The sequence below is a fragment of the Gavialis gangeticus genome, unplaced genomic scaffold, assembly GCF_001723915.1.
Source record: "Gavialis gangeticus isolate Ggan-Ray unplaced genomic scaffold, GavGan_comp1, whole genome shotgun sequence".
Lineage (NCBI taxonomy): Eukaryota > Metazoa > Chordata > Crocodylia > Gavialidae > Gavialis > Gavialis gangeticus.
Genome location: NW_017728996.1, coordinates 46,224,464 through 46,240,450, shown reverse-complemented (window position 1 = coordinate 46,240,450; position 15,987 = coordinate 46,224,464). Strand labels below are relative to the sequence as shown.

Here is a 15,987-nt window from a genome sequence, read left to right as displayed (position 1 = left end):
CCCTCTCCAAGAACCTGCGTGTGCGCTTGGACCTGGCCGACTGCTCTTCCCAGCAGATGTCTGGGAAATTATCTCTGGTTCTCCTTCTATATAATAAATGCCAAGATGCCCAAGGGGAGATTTGGGGAAGAAGAAATAGTGGGGTGTGTTTTGGGAGTGTACATCTGCAAAGGGGCGTAGGATTTGGATTTGGCCTGAATTGGGGACAGTGATTCGAATCACTGTCAATTCGGCCGAATCCAGATCTGAAGATTCAATGCTGATTCGAAGGATCAGTGATTTGGACATACACAGCTTTAAATGTTTTTTGTACATACCTCAAGGTACCAGCACAGCTTGTGAATGCTGTGATGCTGGGGTGGATGGAGCGTCCCACAGGAGTGCAGGGAGGGTCCTCCACATGCTCGGTGGTGAACCCGAAAGTGGACTGGAAGTGCTTCTAATCCACTTCCAGGTCTGCTGCTGAGCACGCTGGGGAACACCCCCCTGCCCCTCCCCCGCTCCTGTGGGACACTGCATGCGCCCCAGCATCGCAGCACTCACAAGCCCCTGCTGCCTAGAGGTATGTAGAAAAAACATTTAAAGCTGTCTTTATGTCCGAATCTCCAAATCTTTCCAAATATCTCTGAATCGATGTGGAGGGTTCCGATTTGATTCAGAGAGATTAAAGGGTCCTTTGATTCAATTCAGATTCAGAGATTCAGCCACCGAACTGGGCCGAATCTCCGCTGAATCGAATCAGGGACTGAAGCTTCACACAGCCCCACTAAGAACATTGGCAGGCAAGGTGCTTTGAGTAGATGTGGTATCTCTTATTAGACCAACTGAGTAGTTAGGGAAAAAAGTTCTTAGCAAGCTTCCGGGTGCAGTCACCCTTCATCAGGCACAGGAAATCTGTGTGAGACTTTTCATGACCTTTTGACTTGAATGAACATTGATGACTGAGTTCCCATAAGGATTGGGATCATATCTATTTTTGGGTTCTCTCATGAGTAAAGCATGCCAATGTGTTTGGAGGCAAAACATAGTACTATTCAGAGCAGAGCTGGTCAGATATCTTTCAATTAAACAATTTAATCAGAAAATGCTGATTCATCAAACGAGAAATGATTTTCAGAAACCATCTTGGGTTGACAAATTTTCCTCAGTTCCTTATAGAGAGATACCTGGCTTTTGGATGAATTGCTAGGGAGATGGAGCCCCCAGGGTCCTGGCTCCACAGCTTCCCTGACATTCAGTTTGCCTGCGGGAAACTGGGAGCCCCAGTTCAGATATTCTAGATTCCCTTCTGTGGAGCCAGGACCCCAGAAGTCCCTGGACAGATTGCCAGGATTCGTAGCCAGGGAAACTGGTTGTCCCAGTAGTCTGGAAGCATAGTGGTCCCCATCACGGGGCAATCCTTATGGCAGAGCTGCCCCGAACAGCAGACCCTGGAAACTGATATTGAGAAGAATCCGTCACAGTCAGGAGCTGCTGGAGTTCCTGGACGTATATCTTGTTTTAGAGATGCATTGTTTCAGTATTTCTGGAACCCATATTGTTGTTTTTGTCTGTTTTAATTTACAGTTAAAAAACAGGTTTCATTCTGAATTCCTACAAAGCCAGACATAGTTTCATAGTAGGTAGGGTCAGAAGGGACCTGAGCAGATCATCAAGTCTGACCCCCTGTCATGGCAGGAAAGAGTACTGGGGTCAAACGACCCCGGCTAGGTGATTATCCATACTCCTTTTGAAGACCCCCAGGGTAGGGGTGAGCACCACTTCCCTTGGAAGTTGGTTCCAGATCCCAGCCGCCGGGACTGTGAAGTACTGCCTCCTGATGTCTGAACCTACTCTCAATCAACTTATGGTCATTATTCCTAGTTACTCCTGATGGTGCTCGGGGGAACAGGAACTCTTCTGTTCCCTGCTGGTCCCCCCTGGTAAGTTTATAGACGGCCACCAGACCCCCTTTCAGCCTTCTCTTGTGGAGGCTGAACAGGTTCAGGTCCCTCAGCCTCCCCTCATAGGGCCTGCCCTGCTGCCCCCTGATCATGAAAGTGGCCCTCCTCTAGACCCTCTCAATGCTGTCCACATCCTTCCGGAAGTTTATATTTTACATAAAAAAGTAAATAAAATTCCTTGCAACCAGAAATCCGGCATGTCATCTAGCTACAGTTCAGTCTTCTACAAATACCAGCTATTTAAGCTGCTGTGGGCCCCCTGTGAGGTCAGTGTTCTTCCCCCTCTGTAAAATGGGGATAATTTAGTTAGACAGAATTTCTGTTATGCAGACTACATGTACAGTAATAGCTACCTAGTTCAAAAAGATCATTGGTAATAATTACCTGGTGGCTCTGTTCCCGTCGTTTTATTCTTAATGAAGCAGTCCATGTCTGATTCTACAGTACAGTTTTCCAAGCTAAGCCGAACCTCTTCATACAGCTACAAAACAGAGAACAAGGATTTTAAGTTCTGGCCTTTAGTGTGACAAACTTTTAAGGCGGAATCCTCTCCTGATCTCTCTTTCTCCGCCTTAAGGCAACTGTCCACTTGGAAAGTATTTGCATGTTACACAGCTATTTATTTCTGCTGCAAACAACATCTTGACATAGGAGTTCAGGCAACAGCTTTACAAGATGATAGTTTAATAATGGCTATTTAATCTAGTAGAGCAATGTGTAACTAGAGCCAGTAGCTGGAAGTTAAAGCCAAACAAATTTGACTTGGAAATAAACACGCAGTTTTAACAGTGAAAGTGATTTACCCTTGAAACAAACTACCAAGAAAAGTAGTGTTTCCATCTCTTGATGTCTTCAGACCAAAACTAGTTGCCTTTCTGGAACATGTACTTGAGCCTCAATAGTTGTGTGACTTAATAGAAAGGTAACTTGATTAAATTTTATGTCCAGTGTTACACAGGAACTCAAACTACATGATCCTGTCTGACTTTAAACTCAATGAATTGATTAAAAATTTTCAGAGGCTGTTGTTTCCAAAGGCATCTGTAAACATTTCCTTGGGTTTTGAGAGATCTTCAGTAGTTTGACTGAGCTGAACAGAGAATTCCTGGATGGACTTTCATTAAAAGTAGGGGTACGGTTTGACATGTAGGTCATGTACCTGCAAAGATTTGCATTATTTTAATAAAATTAGTTATTTTTCTCCCACTGTACAAGGGATGACCATACAATTAGTACATCTGTGTATAAAGTTAACCTGGTGATTGGAGTCATGACCCTGGAGATTAAGGAGAAGGGATGGGAGTTGCTGTCATGGAGCTTGGTTTGGAATCTCTCAAGTCCATGCAGGCTCAACTATCCCTTTCAAGTTCAGTGGGGAGGTAAAGCTGGCTTGTGGTTTTTTGCCTTGGCTGAGAGTGTGCTGTGATGGCCAGAATCATAACCAGGCAACAGCAAAGTTGCTGGAGGCATTCAGTGAGCATGAAGAGGGATAAAATGGGATTATGACTTTAAAGGACACATTTTTCTCTTTGGGGAAAAATCTGTACCTCATCATCCTTCACACACTGCATGGAGAATTGGTTACAGTGAACCCATAGGGAGTTCCGGAGGATGGTGATACGGTCACACTCCTGGAGTTGAAAGGCCTGAAATCCAAAAGAAGAGCTGTCAAATATCATGGTGGTTGTTATTTACATTTTTAGTAGCACCTAGCGGCCCTTGCTGTGGAGAAGGCCTTCATTATACTATGCTCATATACCTGCAAACCATTCCCAAATGTGCCACAGCCAACTGTTGGGACAATCTTAAAAAAATAAATCTGCATCGGGATTTTTTTGTTTGTTTGTTTGTTTGTTTTTGTTGTTTTTTAAAGTAAACTGAGGTATATTTTCCATGGAAAAGCTGTACATGGAGAAGAGAACAGCATTTTGATCTATAGATGATTTCTCCGCATACTGTCTATGCTACTGGAATCCTGTTGTAAACAAGTCAGGGGCAACGTTGTTGTAATTGGATGCCTGATGGTGGCTGTATATAGAATATAGGTGATACCAGAAGTAGCTACTGATGCCTGCAGTTGGTATCTGTTTGGAAGAACTTTCTAGGTAGAAAATCTTTGACTTGTGCTTTTTCTCCAGTTTTTTTTCCCCTTTATTTTTAAGGATGTTCACATAGTAAAATTAGATTTTTGTGTTGCTTCCCAGTTTATCTGTTCCTATGTCTTCAGCTGATTGTTGTTTTGAGGTGAGATGGGGAGCTGGAATGTGAATTCAGGTGGGAAAACATACAGGTGAACTCTCTTTTTCTATAATTGTTTTTACAACAAAACCAAAAATAAATGTTATCTCCAAGCTGAGCTGTTCTTCCCAACAGAATGTGCTTTTTTGTTTTCCACAAGGTGCAAAAGGCTCAGATGCTTCTTGCCATCTGCTTGCTTCTTCATTTTTTAGTACTTATGTTAACAGCACCAAAAAATTACTCAGGTTTTGAAAAAGGATTGAGAAAATACAATCCCTGTCTTTTAAGAGACACAAGGCATGAGGAAGTCAACATGAGGGTATGAAGAAATCAACTGGTCAGAGAAATAGGAGGGGAATCATTATAGGGACAGTGGATAGGGAGAGTGAGGCTACTTTGGGTCTGCAAGTCAGGGGAATTGGCTTCATTTAACATTTGAAAAATGTAACCACAACCATTTAATATCGGTGAGGTTCCCCCCAAATGGAAAAACTTTGTCAACTTCCTAGTGACAGAAATTTCTAAATATTTGAATATTTTTTTCAATATATATATAAAAAAATTGAAACTGAAACACAACTTTTCTTTCCCAAACACTGGAATGGAAATTTTGGGTTATGACCAACTCTAGTCAGGTCCCCAGGTCCCGTTAAGAGCCAGCCAGAGGAAGCCATTCGTAGTGTGTAATAGCAACAACCTTAATGGATCTGCAGATAATGAACCATAAAATTGACATGTAAAACTCTAGAGTGTCTATGCATGGTAAATTGCATAAACTAACAACATATGCACACCACCAGACACTGCCTTAGACACACACTTTGCATACATTTTTATTTTAGAACCTCCTCAGAAATCTACCAATAGTTCATTTACTGATAAGCACGTTTAGGAGAAGGAATTCAATAAAGTAATTCCTTTGCAAAAGATAAGTTTGTGCTAACAGCTGTGGGAAGGTTAGGGTTCTGTAGTCTGGCATATATACATTGGTGATGGGAGAGTAAGAAAGGAAAAGGAAATAAAGGAAAATCTTTTAGGATTCCTTTAAAAGAAATAAAGGAAAATCTGTCTTGGGGGAGATTTTAGACCTGATACCATTTCTATGGAACATTTGCTGTTTTAGCTGTGGGACTTTCCAGTGATTCCCAACAGGGAAAGTTTAGGAGAAGGCAGGGAACTGGAAGGTCCCACTCCTGGCATTTGCATTTATGTGGAAATAAAAAGTTGAAACAAGCAAACATAGCAAAAGTGAACTTTAACAGATGGACCCATATACAAGACAGAGAAATGTAAAGGGACAAAATCAAATTCAAGTGAGCTAATATGTTCCTAATAGGGATGTTAACCAGTTCCTGAAGACTGTCATAGAAAATGTACAAAATAGGTACAAAACCTAGTTACTCTTCCTGATAATGGAAGTGTAACTATATTTTCTTGCCTCTGAATCAAAGCAAAAATTACTCCATACTAGTAAGTGAATAGCATTTTGCAAGGATGATGTAAAAATATTCAGTGAGATTAAAGTAGATCACAAATTGTCTTCCTATAGACTGGTGTCCTCTTCACTTAGAGTGGTGTAACAGACATGCTTACTAAATGTGCAACTCACTAAGACTGGGTGGGGGGTGTTCTTCACGTCCTTTCAGTTTCTGCAATGTAATTTTTTTTTCTACCCTGATTTGGGGCAAGAGGTCAAGCTCAAAACATTCTCATAAGCCAGTAATGGGGGGGAAATAAGCAGGTAAATTAAATTGTTTTGTTTTGTTTTTTGACTGTTTAAACTTTTTAAAATAGTAAATTAGCTAAAACTTTAAAAATAATTTCTATCTGGAAATACATTTTTAATTGTTTCAAATTGGATTTGTTAAAACTAATCCTTTCCTGTGATATTTTAGTTATGATTTGGTGATATTTTGTCAGAAAATGATCAGTTAAGAAATACATTTATCTTGGCTCTAATGAAATAGAACATCCATTAAACAAGCATAATCTAATTTTATACCCAGGAACAGTTCATCAACTGGTGGAAATTTAAAACCATGCCTTTGTAATTACACCAGTTCAGAATTTGTCTTCTGCATTCAATGTGTGAGAGAAAAGAGTGAGCAAGTCAGCTAACAATCTCATTTTCAATCTAGGGTAGTCTTTAGAGTATTCTTGAAGCAGTCACGTATTCACAGACTATCCAAAGCATGTAAGGAATCCCTCCCTCTTGAAACTGGATGCTGGGCTAAGATACACAAGTGGAGTGAAATAAAAAGTGTGCATACAAAGGATTATAAAGGTCAATATTTACCTCACAGGTTTTGATATGTTCCTGCTCCCATTCAGTCCTGGCCTTGTCCAGCTGCTCTATGTTCTGCTTGTACACCCTCTCTGTCAACAGAGACATGTGAAATAGGAAGTTACCCAGTGAGATAAGATAATGTAGCCTCCTCATATCTCCTCCTCTTGTGTATTACTGTAGTTTTATTATGGAAATATATAGCTCTAAACCAGGGGTGTCAAACTCACTCTGTGCCCTGGATACCTGGCTGGATCTGGACTGTGGGGCTTTTTGCAGGTTGGATCAGTGGGAAAAGTGGGGAAAGCAGGAGGGCCAGCAGCTGCAGCTGTGGCAGTAGTGGGGCCAGTGGCAGCAGGGGAGGTGATGAGCCAAGTGGCAGTGATGTGTGTTGCCACAGCCTTCCCTTCACCCCTCCCCTGTCAATGGCCATGTCCACTGGCACCCCGGGGCCCAGATTGTGTGGAAGGCTTTGCCCCTGCTAGCTCAGTCCCCAAATTCCATGTCCCCCCACTGCCTCACCAGGAGTACTGTGGGCTAAATGGATCAGCTCCGTATGCCATACGTTTGCTACCCCTGCCCTAAACTGTACCCTACAAAATACAGTGCAGTAGAATCTGGTTCACCAGGAAGGTGGCTGCTTACCTCATGGTAGCTTCATGAAGCAACACTGACCTCTCTGACCTACTGATGCGTCACACACACCTTAGCCAGGCTGAAGTAACATGGAATTGCATTTTCCTGACACACAAGATACCTTGGGAGAACCCAGGAGAACTGGTCCAAGTGGCACAGGAGTAATGTGTTTCATTTCACAGTCATGAAACAGAGCCAAGCTCCTGGTGTTTCCGATACTGTATTTGGGCTCACAGCTGGGTCATCTACCATGGTTGTTCATGGCCAGGGATCCTGTTTTTTTTTATTTAAAAAAAAAAAATCCCCAATTTTCAGATTAAAAAAAAAAAAACCCCCAATTTTAGAATAAAAAAAAAAAAATGGGTATTTGGTTTTTTTTTTTTTAAAAAAAAAAATCCCCAATTTTCAGATTAAAAAAAAAAAAAAAGTAAACCAAATCCACATTTTTTTTCTATGATTAAAATGAAACACCACTAATATTACTGTTTTTGAATCTGAAAATTGGGGGGGGGTTATCAGAGAAAATCAGGATCCCTGTTCATGACTGAATACAGACATATATGGTCCTTGATCTGAGTTGGAGTAGTTGAAGACTTTTCTGTGCCTTAACATAGCATGCATAAATAGCATACCAGAAAAAAGAAAGACAGAAAAATGACGTATGCTGCTTTTAGAGGATTACCTCTCCTAGAAGGCAGTGGGTAGGTTTATACTGCTTTCCCAGTGCTGCTGGTATAAGCCATTCCCAAGCAGGCTCTGCCCATTTGCTCCTGCTCCTAGTCATCAAACCTGGAAATGAGGCAGTGAAACTGCACTGAGAGCAATCCCCATAACAAGCACTTTCCAGATCTTTCAGTGCTTAAGAGTGGCAGAAGAGGAGATGCTTCCAGAGGGGCTTCACCCCTTCATTTCCAGGATAGACATGTGGAAGAGGGAGTGGGCAGGCAGGCTATGTTCAAAGGACAGCCTTCCCCTTGAGCACTGGGGAAGGGGTGTAGACATACCCCAGCATCCTGGAACAGCAGCCTCACTAACCTATGTGGGTGAGTTTTTATGAAGTTGCATTTCAAATGGATGGGTTTACTTTTAATAGCACACCATTGGATTCAGCTTGATGTGGGACCCTCTAAAAAGCAAACTCTACATTTAATTGCAAATAGAATAGCACCTGCTTCATTCGCTGAATCTCTGTATTGTTTAGCTTTATTTTGACTCTGAAATAAAAAAGACAAAACTGAAATTAAGACTTTTCCATATTTTTTTTTCCTTTTTAACCAGTCAACAATCCTGGCGGTATAAAATTAACTGCCCAACCTTGCCAACAATTACTATCTGGCTAAGAGCCAAGCATTATTGTATTGACTTTATATAAAAACTAGAGATCTTGTCCTCGGCTGGTGTAAATAGTTATAGCTCTGTTGACTTAAGAGAACTCTGACAGTTTACATAATGTGAGAGTTTGGCCTTATGTACTGCCTTTGTACACTTTCCTGGCAGTTGCTCTTTTTGGCTAGGGACAGACATTACACATAAACCAGGTTAAGTCATCCAAAACTGGTTTAAACCTGTAACAGAACAGAAGTTCAGTGCACATAAACTGCTTTCAAAATGGCTGAAACTGATCTGGGATAAACTTGGATGGATGTAGTATCAGACTTAACTGATTTAGGTCAAACCAGTTTATGGAACTTCGGTCCCAAATCCCTTCGTGGTTCAAGTTAACTTGCAGCCCCTCAGGATGCTTTGTGGCCCTGGGCTGTGCTGTCTGCTCCAGCAGAGCAGGGCTGGCCCCTCCTCCAGGTATCTCACAGCTAAAGCACTAAAGTCTTTGCTTCCCACCAGCACCTGTCAGCCTGGCAGGATGGGAGGGGGCAAGGGAATGGACCCCCAGAACCTTCTAGCCTCCCCTCTGTACAAGACAAGGGGAAGGAAAGCCCCAGCAGTGGAGAGGTGGGGTAGGGGGGTATATGCCCATCCTGGCCTGGCATCAGACCCTCCCAGGCAGGGTAGCCCCTACTGGGGGCTTTTCAGTCCCCCACAGGCCAAATTTTTGGGCTGGGATCTGCTCTTCCACAGCTCCCACCTGAGAGGCAGGGACCAGGGGGTTGAGTGCACCAGGCCAGGTGGGCACTAGCTTCCCCAGCCAGGGTCTGTCCAGTGTGGAGGAAGGGGAAGTCCCCACCAGGATCTTTTCACTCCCCCACAACCCAGCTCACTAGGCTGGCATGCGCTCAGCCCCACCCCACCTGTGAGAGCTGGGGGCGGGGAGGCGAATGCACTGGGGAGGCGGCTCACCAGGCTGCAGGGTTACAAAAAGCCCCCAGTGGGGGCTTTCACTGGGAGGACTGGGGGGCCAGTGTCAGGCCAGGCTGGTGCGTTCCCCTTCCCACGCCCTGCCTCTCACAGGTAGGGGGTGCTGGGGAGGGGGCAGGGCTGAACCCATGCCTGCCTGGTGAGCCAGGCTTTTTGGGAGTGAAAAGCCCCAGTGGGGACTTCACCCCCTTGCCCCCACCACATCAGGCAGACCCTGGTTGGTGGTCCAGTGCCAGGCCAGGCTAGTGTCTTCTCCCCCTTCCCTGCCTCCCTTTTCAGAGGTGGGGGGCTAGGGAGAGAGTGGGGCTGAGCTGATCCCAGCCTGAGGAGCCAGACTGCAGGGGAGCAAAAAGTCCCTGGTGGGGGCTTCTCCCTCTGGGCTGGGCAGACCTCAGCTGGGGGAGCCAGTGCCTGGCTGGCCTGGTGCATTTGCCCCCTCCCCCCGACCCAAGCCCCCACCTCTCACAGGCAGGGTTGGGGAGGAGGCAGGGCTCAGCTGATTCTAGCCCTGTGAACTGGGCTGCTGGGGAGCAAAAAACCCCTGGTGGTGTCTTTCCCCCACACTGGGCAGACCCCAGCTGGGGGGCCAGGGCCAGGTGGTGCATCCCCCATCCCCACACCCCTCTGGGGCAGGGGCTGGGGAGAGATTTTCCACTGCCCAGTGGCTGACAGTGGTGGTGGGGGTGTCTAACAGCCAATCAAGCCTGGGTTGCTACTGGGCTGGGTTTAGCAGCCTCAGGCAGCTGGGCACGAGTAGTGGTGTACATGAGCGCCCCAGACTCCTGGCCTGGGCCAGTGTAGGCTTCTGCCTATCTTGGCCACCCAAACACTGAATGTCTGTTAAGTTTGTTATTGGATCAAGCTGTGTAGCTTAGAAAAACCTGCAAAGATTGAACTCATTCCATCTTAGGCTCTTTTAAACCTCTGCATAAGTGTTTGCAGAATCTGACCCCGCCTTTCTCCCCCTGCTGATACAGTATATTGATACTGGGGACAATATGTGACTGCTGAACAGGACCTTAAAAAGAATGAAATGGCAGTTGAAATTCCTCCTCTGCTCCCAGTTCCCCAGGTAACATCCCCAGATAAGCAGCCAGATTTGAAGGAACAGGATGAACCTTCTAAAATATTTTTGCAACTGTTACATTTCTTGGCTGTTTCCAATAGCAACTTGAAAACCCTGAAAGCAAAATTCCCTTCTCAGTAGAATGTCTTTGTATTTTACAGCTCTTTAAAATGGAAAATATGGGCAGACTATTGACAACCCAGTACTTCCTGGTTTTACTGCACCAGATGGTGATGACAACATGTTAATGCAGTGTTCTTGAAGCCTGTATTCTGTCCTTCAAGGCAATGTTCAAACTAAGATTCCCATAATTATGCTCCTTCACTGCAGCTGGCTGGAAAATATGTGATAAGTCAGAACCCAGCATCATCTTTATTCATTTCCTGTCCTAAACTGTTTACTGTTGCTCTGCAAAGTGAAACAGCTAACAATTTCCATGCAAGCTGCCACTCTGTATTTCAGTGTGGGGAGAAACGACCGTGTTCACGTTGATGTGTGTAAAGTTAATGGCAGTGAAACACCCTGGAACCTTTTGGGGGAAAGGCACTAGGCAAGATTCTGATCCTCAACAAATAAATAGGGATTTCCCTCTTTACTTAGGACCAGGTTTTCATTCAGTATTTATAACAAAGATCTAATTTGTTACTCATCAAAGATTTTGGGACACAAGATACCAAATGCTTATTTCCAGTGCCATTTTTAGATATTTTTTCCCCCACAAGAGATGAGGTTTGATATTCTCTGCTTACACTGCACTGATTTTTATGGAGCAAAAGGGAGTTCATTTATTTTGTTTTCCCCATCTGTTCCATTGTAAAATGTTCCCATTAAAAGTTACTGAATCGTCAGCTAAAAACATAAGATGAAGGCAATGAAGGACTGAATTGCCTGCCTTTTCAATAATTTATTTTTAAGTTTGTAAATTCACATGAAATTGAACTAGCTACCAAGAGAAAAATATTGATTTAAGGATGAGATTATTATGTCTACATTGGTTAACACACGTTAACAAAAGGTAGAAACACTTGACATGTTTCTTTCCACCTTGCACTTTTATGAATAATTTGACATTTAAAACAAAAACATTAAGCTTCACCTTAGAATTCTAAGAGCATCTGAACTTTTTCTAAAGAAGGGCTGTACCAGTCACATTACTCAATCCCAGCAGCCCCCATTTTGCTTTTTAAAAACACTCACAGGTCTGATCTTGTCTCAGCTCTACTAATTGTTCAAAGGGCTCTGTTGGTCTGTGAAAGCCTTCTTCTCCAGGTATTGTTACACATCTTGAATGTTCCAGGATAATTTGAATAGAAAGCAGCTTTGAAAAGTATGCACCTTCCCACAGAGTAGATGGTTCTAACCTTTGTTTCCATCATACTCTGCTGCACCTTGACTATGAAAACTGAGTTGTCTACTAGTTTTTTTTCTCGTAGCATTGCTTAAATAGAACTAAAGTCTCCAATACCTTTTCTGTTTGCTTTTGGTTGCCCGAAGCACTTATCCGCTCAAAGGTTTGCTCAGCCTCATCTGCATCCTTGCATTTCTGCTCATAGGTCTTTTTTGACTGCATTAAAATAAATTGAATAGAAGGTTTGTTTGTAGGTCAGATAATAGGACTGTATTCTCTCTAGCATGACAATATCTCTTCTGCAGGCAAAAGAAACAAAACTACATACAGGTCTTCGGACAATTTAAATTGACAGTGCTGAGAGATGGATATAAAAATAGAGCTGGAGAGACACTCTGGATGCTGACTAGTCAAATAAGCAGCACACCAACTAGCCTACTTCAGCATCCTGTAGATAGTACTGCCATGGGTCACACTGATTTAAAGACCCCATTCAGAATCAGTGCCCCATTGAAGTGGGGACTGCACAGACCCACACAGTGAAAAACATTCCCTGATCTGAAGACCTAACAATCAAATAGCAGAGCTGGAGGAGGGGAGGGGTGGATTTTTCATTTAATGGAAAATCCCATGTTTTTAGAAGAGCAACTCCCATGCTGAAAGAGAATGAAAACAACAATCTCAGTTTCCCATTAAATTAAATTCTTGAGCAAATGTTTCAGGTTGATCAGAGCACCTAATTTCAGTACAATCAACACGTGTCATTCCAATTTTGATGTTTTTAAAAATATTCTATGATAAGATGATTTAAATATAAAAAAAATCAAATAAATGTGACAATATTAAAATAAAACATTTCTGACATCAAAATATTTTTTCTCTGTAAATGAAATTTTATTGCTATCTACTCAGTGTTTTGCTTTTGACAAGTCAGCCTCTGACAGAAAAGAGTTATGCCAGGAGCATTTTTAATAGCTCTACTACATAAGCAAGACTGACCAATAGTGGAAGAGGAAATGATTTGCCGCAATCGCATAGTAGGCCAGTGGCAGGACCAGGAGTAAAATCGTGGCCTCCTGGATTCATGTCCAGTGCCTATTCATTGGCTCACATTGCTTCCAAAAAATACTGCCTTGGTCAATGGAAGTGAAGTCCTGTTGGAAATGTTGTTTGTTTGCATCTCTCCAGTACCTGAGTCCCCAGTCCTATACCAGTAGCCCACTGTGCTAAGTTTGTACAGAACAAAAATACTATCCCTCTCACAAGAAGTTTATACTAACAAGAGACAAGAGGTGGAAGTAAAAAACATGAAGAGCATAAAGAAACAGAAAGACAGTACAGGTCAGCATGATAGATGGTGCCCACTAGCCGCCTCTCTGTCATCACGCTGTTTTATAGACATCGTGTCAAAGGAAATTTTTACTGAGAAAAAAGGAGGGCAATAAAAATGGCTTTGCAGATGTTTACAAGGAACTCCAGCATGGTAGAAAGCACAGAGCTTCTTGTTTGAAAACTAGATCCACGAGCAATGAAGGCAGGCACCAGGGCTGTCCTAGGGGGGTGCGAATCAGGGCGACCGCCCCCGGCCCTGAACTCTGGGGGGCCTGTGGAGCCGGGCGAAGCAGCAGCGGTATGGAGCCGGGTGGAGTGGTGGGTCCTCGTTCAGCTGCTTGCTACTCCCTACTCCCCCTTTCCCCCCTTGCCGCTGTTTCTTCAGGTCCAGGATTAGAGCAGGGACGGGGCTCTGCATGGGCTGATTTACCCCAGGCCCCACACCCTGCTCGGGTCGCCCCTGGCTGGCACCATGAGAGGCTAAAATCTACTTTAGACATGGTATTATGTAAACAACAGCATAGATCCAATCTTAATGTCTACCTCAACAACTATGGCTTTTACTCTTCTTATCTCAAACCAAAATTAACATCATTAGCAAAAGGAGCTGAAGGTTATTACTGCTTATGCATCATCAACAGAATTGTCAGCTACATCCCATGGCTAAATCAGATTTATCATCCAGTTGTCATAGACGATTAGAGTGACACCCATGATTCTGGCAGCCAAATTTAAGCTGTGGAATCTATATGAATGGGGTCAGTGTATGAGTCAGTAAGGACTTGTTTCAACTTTGAAATCTCTAGTTCGAATATGCCAGGCTGACTAGTAGGAAAAAATAACATTTTAGCTTATAAACCAAGTGAGTTCAAGACACGAGTTGCTAAGGTTAATAAATAATAAACAATAATCCAAAATTTGTTCTTATTGTGACCCTGCACTGAAAAGTGACACTTGAAATCAGAGCAAAGTTTATTTGTTTGGCCTGCAATTGAGATTTGTGGAAAATTACTCCATTTTCTAGGTCTGTTAAAATCATGCTAGCCAACATGTTATTAATATACTTGTTCCTAGCAAGGTTCTAATTTCCATGATCAATGGGATTAGTTGTTGGTACTCCATTCAGGAATCATGTTATAAATCTGTACCACTGACAATGACAGGTAATCTATGGCTGTGTTTGTGCCAACTTATCTACTGTATTAATGCCTACTCACGAGTATGCCAACATATGCTGCAAGATTCTTTGTTCTTTTTTGTATAGCTAGAGTAACCAGTAGGTATAGGAATGTTCCAGCTCTAAGCTAGTACCAGAATTGGCATTTACTTTCTTTATATGGTTATGGCACCATTTAGTCCCTTTCACAAAGACCAGATTGTATGGTGATATAAACCAGTGAGGTCACAAATGTGGTTAAGCAATATACTTAAGTACAGTAAATTGATATCATGGTTTTGGCTTAGTCAGGGGGGAGCATGCTACTACTCTGCTAGCAGCAGCTGTATATACATATAGTTTTTGCAGTTTGATGGCAACTGGAGCACAGATGGAGCCTTAGTTGCATACCCTAAGGATTATTGTCCACTGGAAGCCAATGCCAGTTATCTATGAGCCCCTCAGATAAAAGTTACTATAACTCTGTTCATTGTACCCTTGATTTAAGGGTTCTCTCTATTCCTTGCACTTTTTCTGCATCTTTAGGCTAGGGACAGGCATTATACACAAACTGGTTTAAGTGATCAGGAGCTGGTTTAAACCTGTAATAGAACATAAATTCTGCATACATAAACCAGTTGAAAAATGGCCAAAACTGGTTTGAGATAAACCTGGTTGAAGAGTCCCCCCCTGAGGCCAGGCAGCCCTGCACAGAGCCCCCCTCCCCATCCCACACTGGTGCGGGGGGTAGAGGAGAAGGAGGGGGAGGAGTCCCCCTCCAGCATCACACAGAGCCCCCCTCCCCACCCCATGGCCATGGGGGAGAGGGAGAAGGGGAGAGAGTCCTCCTTTGGGGCTGCACAGTGCTCTGTGCCTGGATTGCTCCTGGCAGTAAGGAAGCTGCTGGGGTGGGCAGAGTTCTCCCCTTCTCTTCCTTGTACCGTCTCTGTCTCCACCCCTCCTCAGTCTTGCTCAGGCCTGCCAGGTCTGGCCACACATTGTACCACTCATCATGGGGGGTCAGGAGGGAATAGGGGATACTTTGTTTACCAGGGTGCCCCTCAGGGTTACTAGAAATAATGGCTGCAAACTAAAGGAAAGTAGATTTAGATTGGATATCAGGAAGAAATTCTTTACGGTGAGGGTTCCCAAAATATGGAATGGGCTTCCAAGGGAGGTGGTGCTTTCCCCTATCTTGGAGGTTTCATAGTTTCATAGGTGATAGGGTCAGAAGGGACCCAAACAGATCATCAAGTCCGACCCCCTGCCATGGGCAGGAAAGAGTACTGGGATCAAATGACCCCAGCGAGGTGTTCATCTAGCCTCCTTTTAAAGACCCCTAAGGTAGGGGCGCGCACCATTTCCCTTGGAAGTTGGTTCCAGATCCTAGCCACCCTGACTGTGAAGCAGTGCTTCCTGATGTCTAGCCTGAACCTACTCTCAATCAACTTGTGGCCGTTATTCCTAGTTACGCCGGGCAGTGCTCGGAGGAACAGGGCCTTTCCCATTCCCTGCTGGTCCCCCCTGGTAAGTTTATAGATGGCCACCAGATTCCCTCTCAGCCTTCTCTTGTGGAGGCTGAACAGGTTCAGGTCCCGTAGCCTCTGCTCGTAAGGCCTGCCCTGCTGCCCCCTGATCATGTGAGTGGCTCTCCTCTGGACCCTCTCCATG

At 43.8% G+C, this 15,987-nt stretch overlaps 1 protein-coding gene across 2 annotated transcripts in view; it reads right to left on the bottom strand.

Moving 5' to 3' along the window:
* Positions 1-15,987, bottom strand: part of PSTPIP1 (proline-serine-threonine phosphatase interacting protein 1) — a 124,484-nt gene that overhangs the window by 22,451 nt on the left and 86,046 nt on the right. For both annotated transcript variants that reach the window (XM_019504428.1, XM_019504426.1), the window contains exons 7-11: positions 11,946-12,044; positions 8,270-8,315; positions 6,478-6,557; positions 3,491-3,589; positions 2,328-2,424 (exon numbers count right to left, since the gene is read on the bottom strand). In XM_019504428.1, the coding sequence (XP_019359973.1) occupies positions 2,328-2,424; positions 3,491-3,589; positions 6,478-6,557; positions 8,270-8,315; positions 11,946-12,044 (421 nt within the window). The remainder of the gene's footprint in view (positions 1-2,327; positions 2,425-3,490; positions 3,590-6,477; positions 6,558-8,269; positions 8,316-11,945; positions 12,045-15,987) is intronic.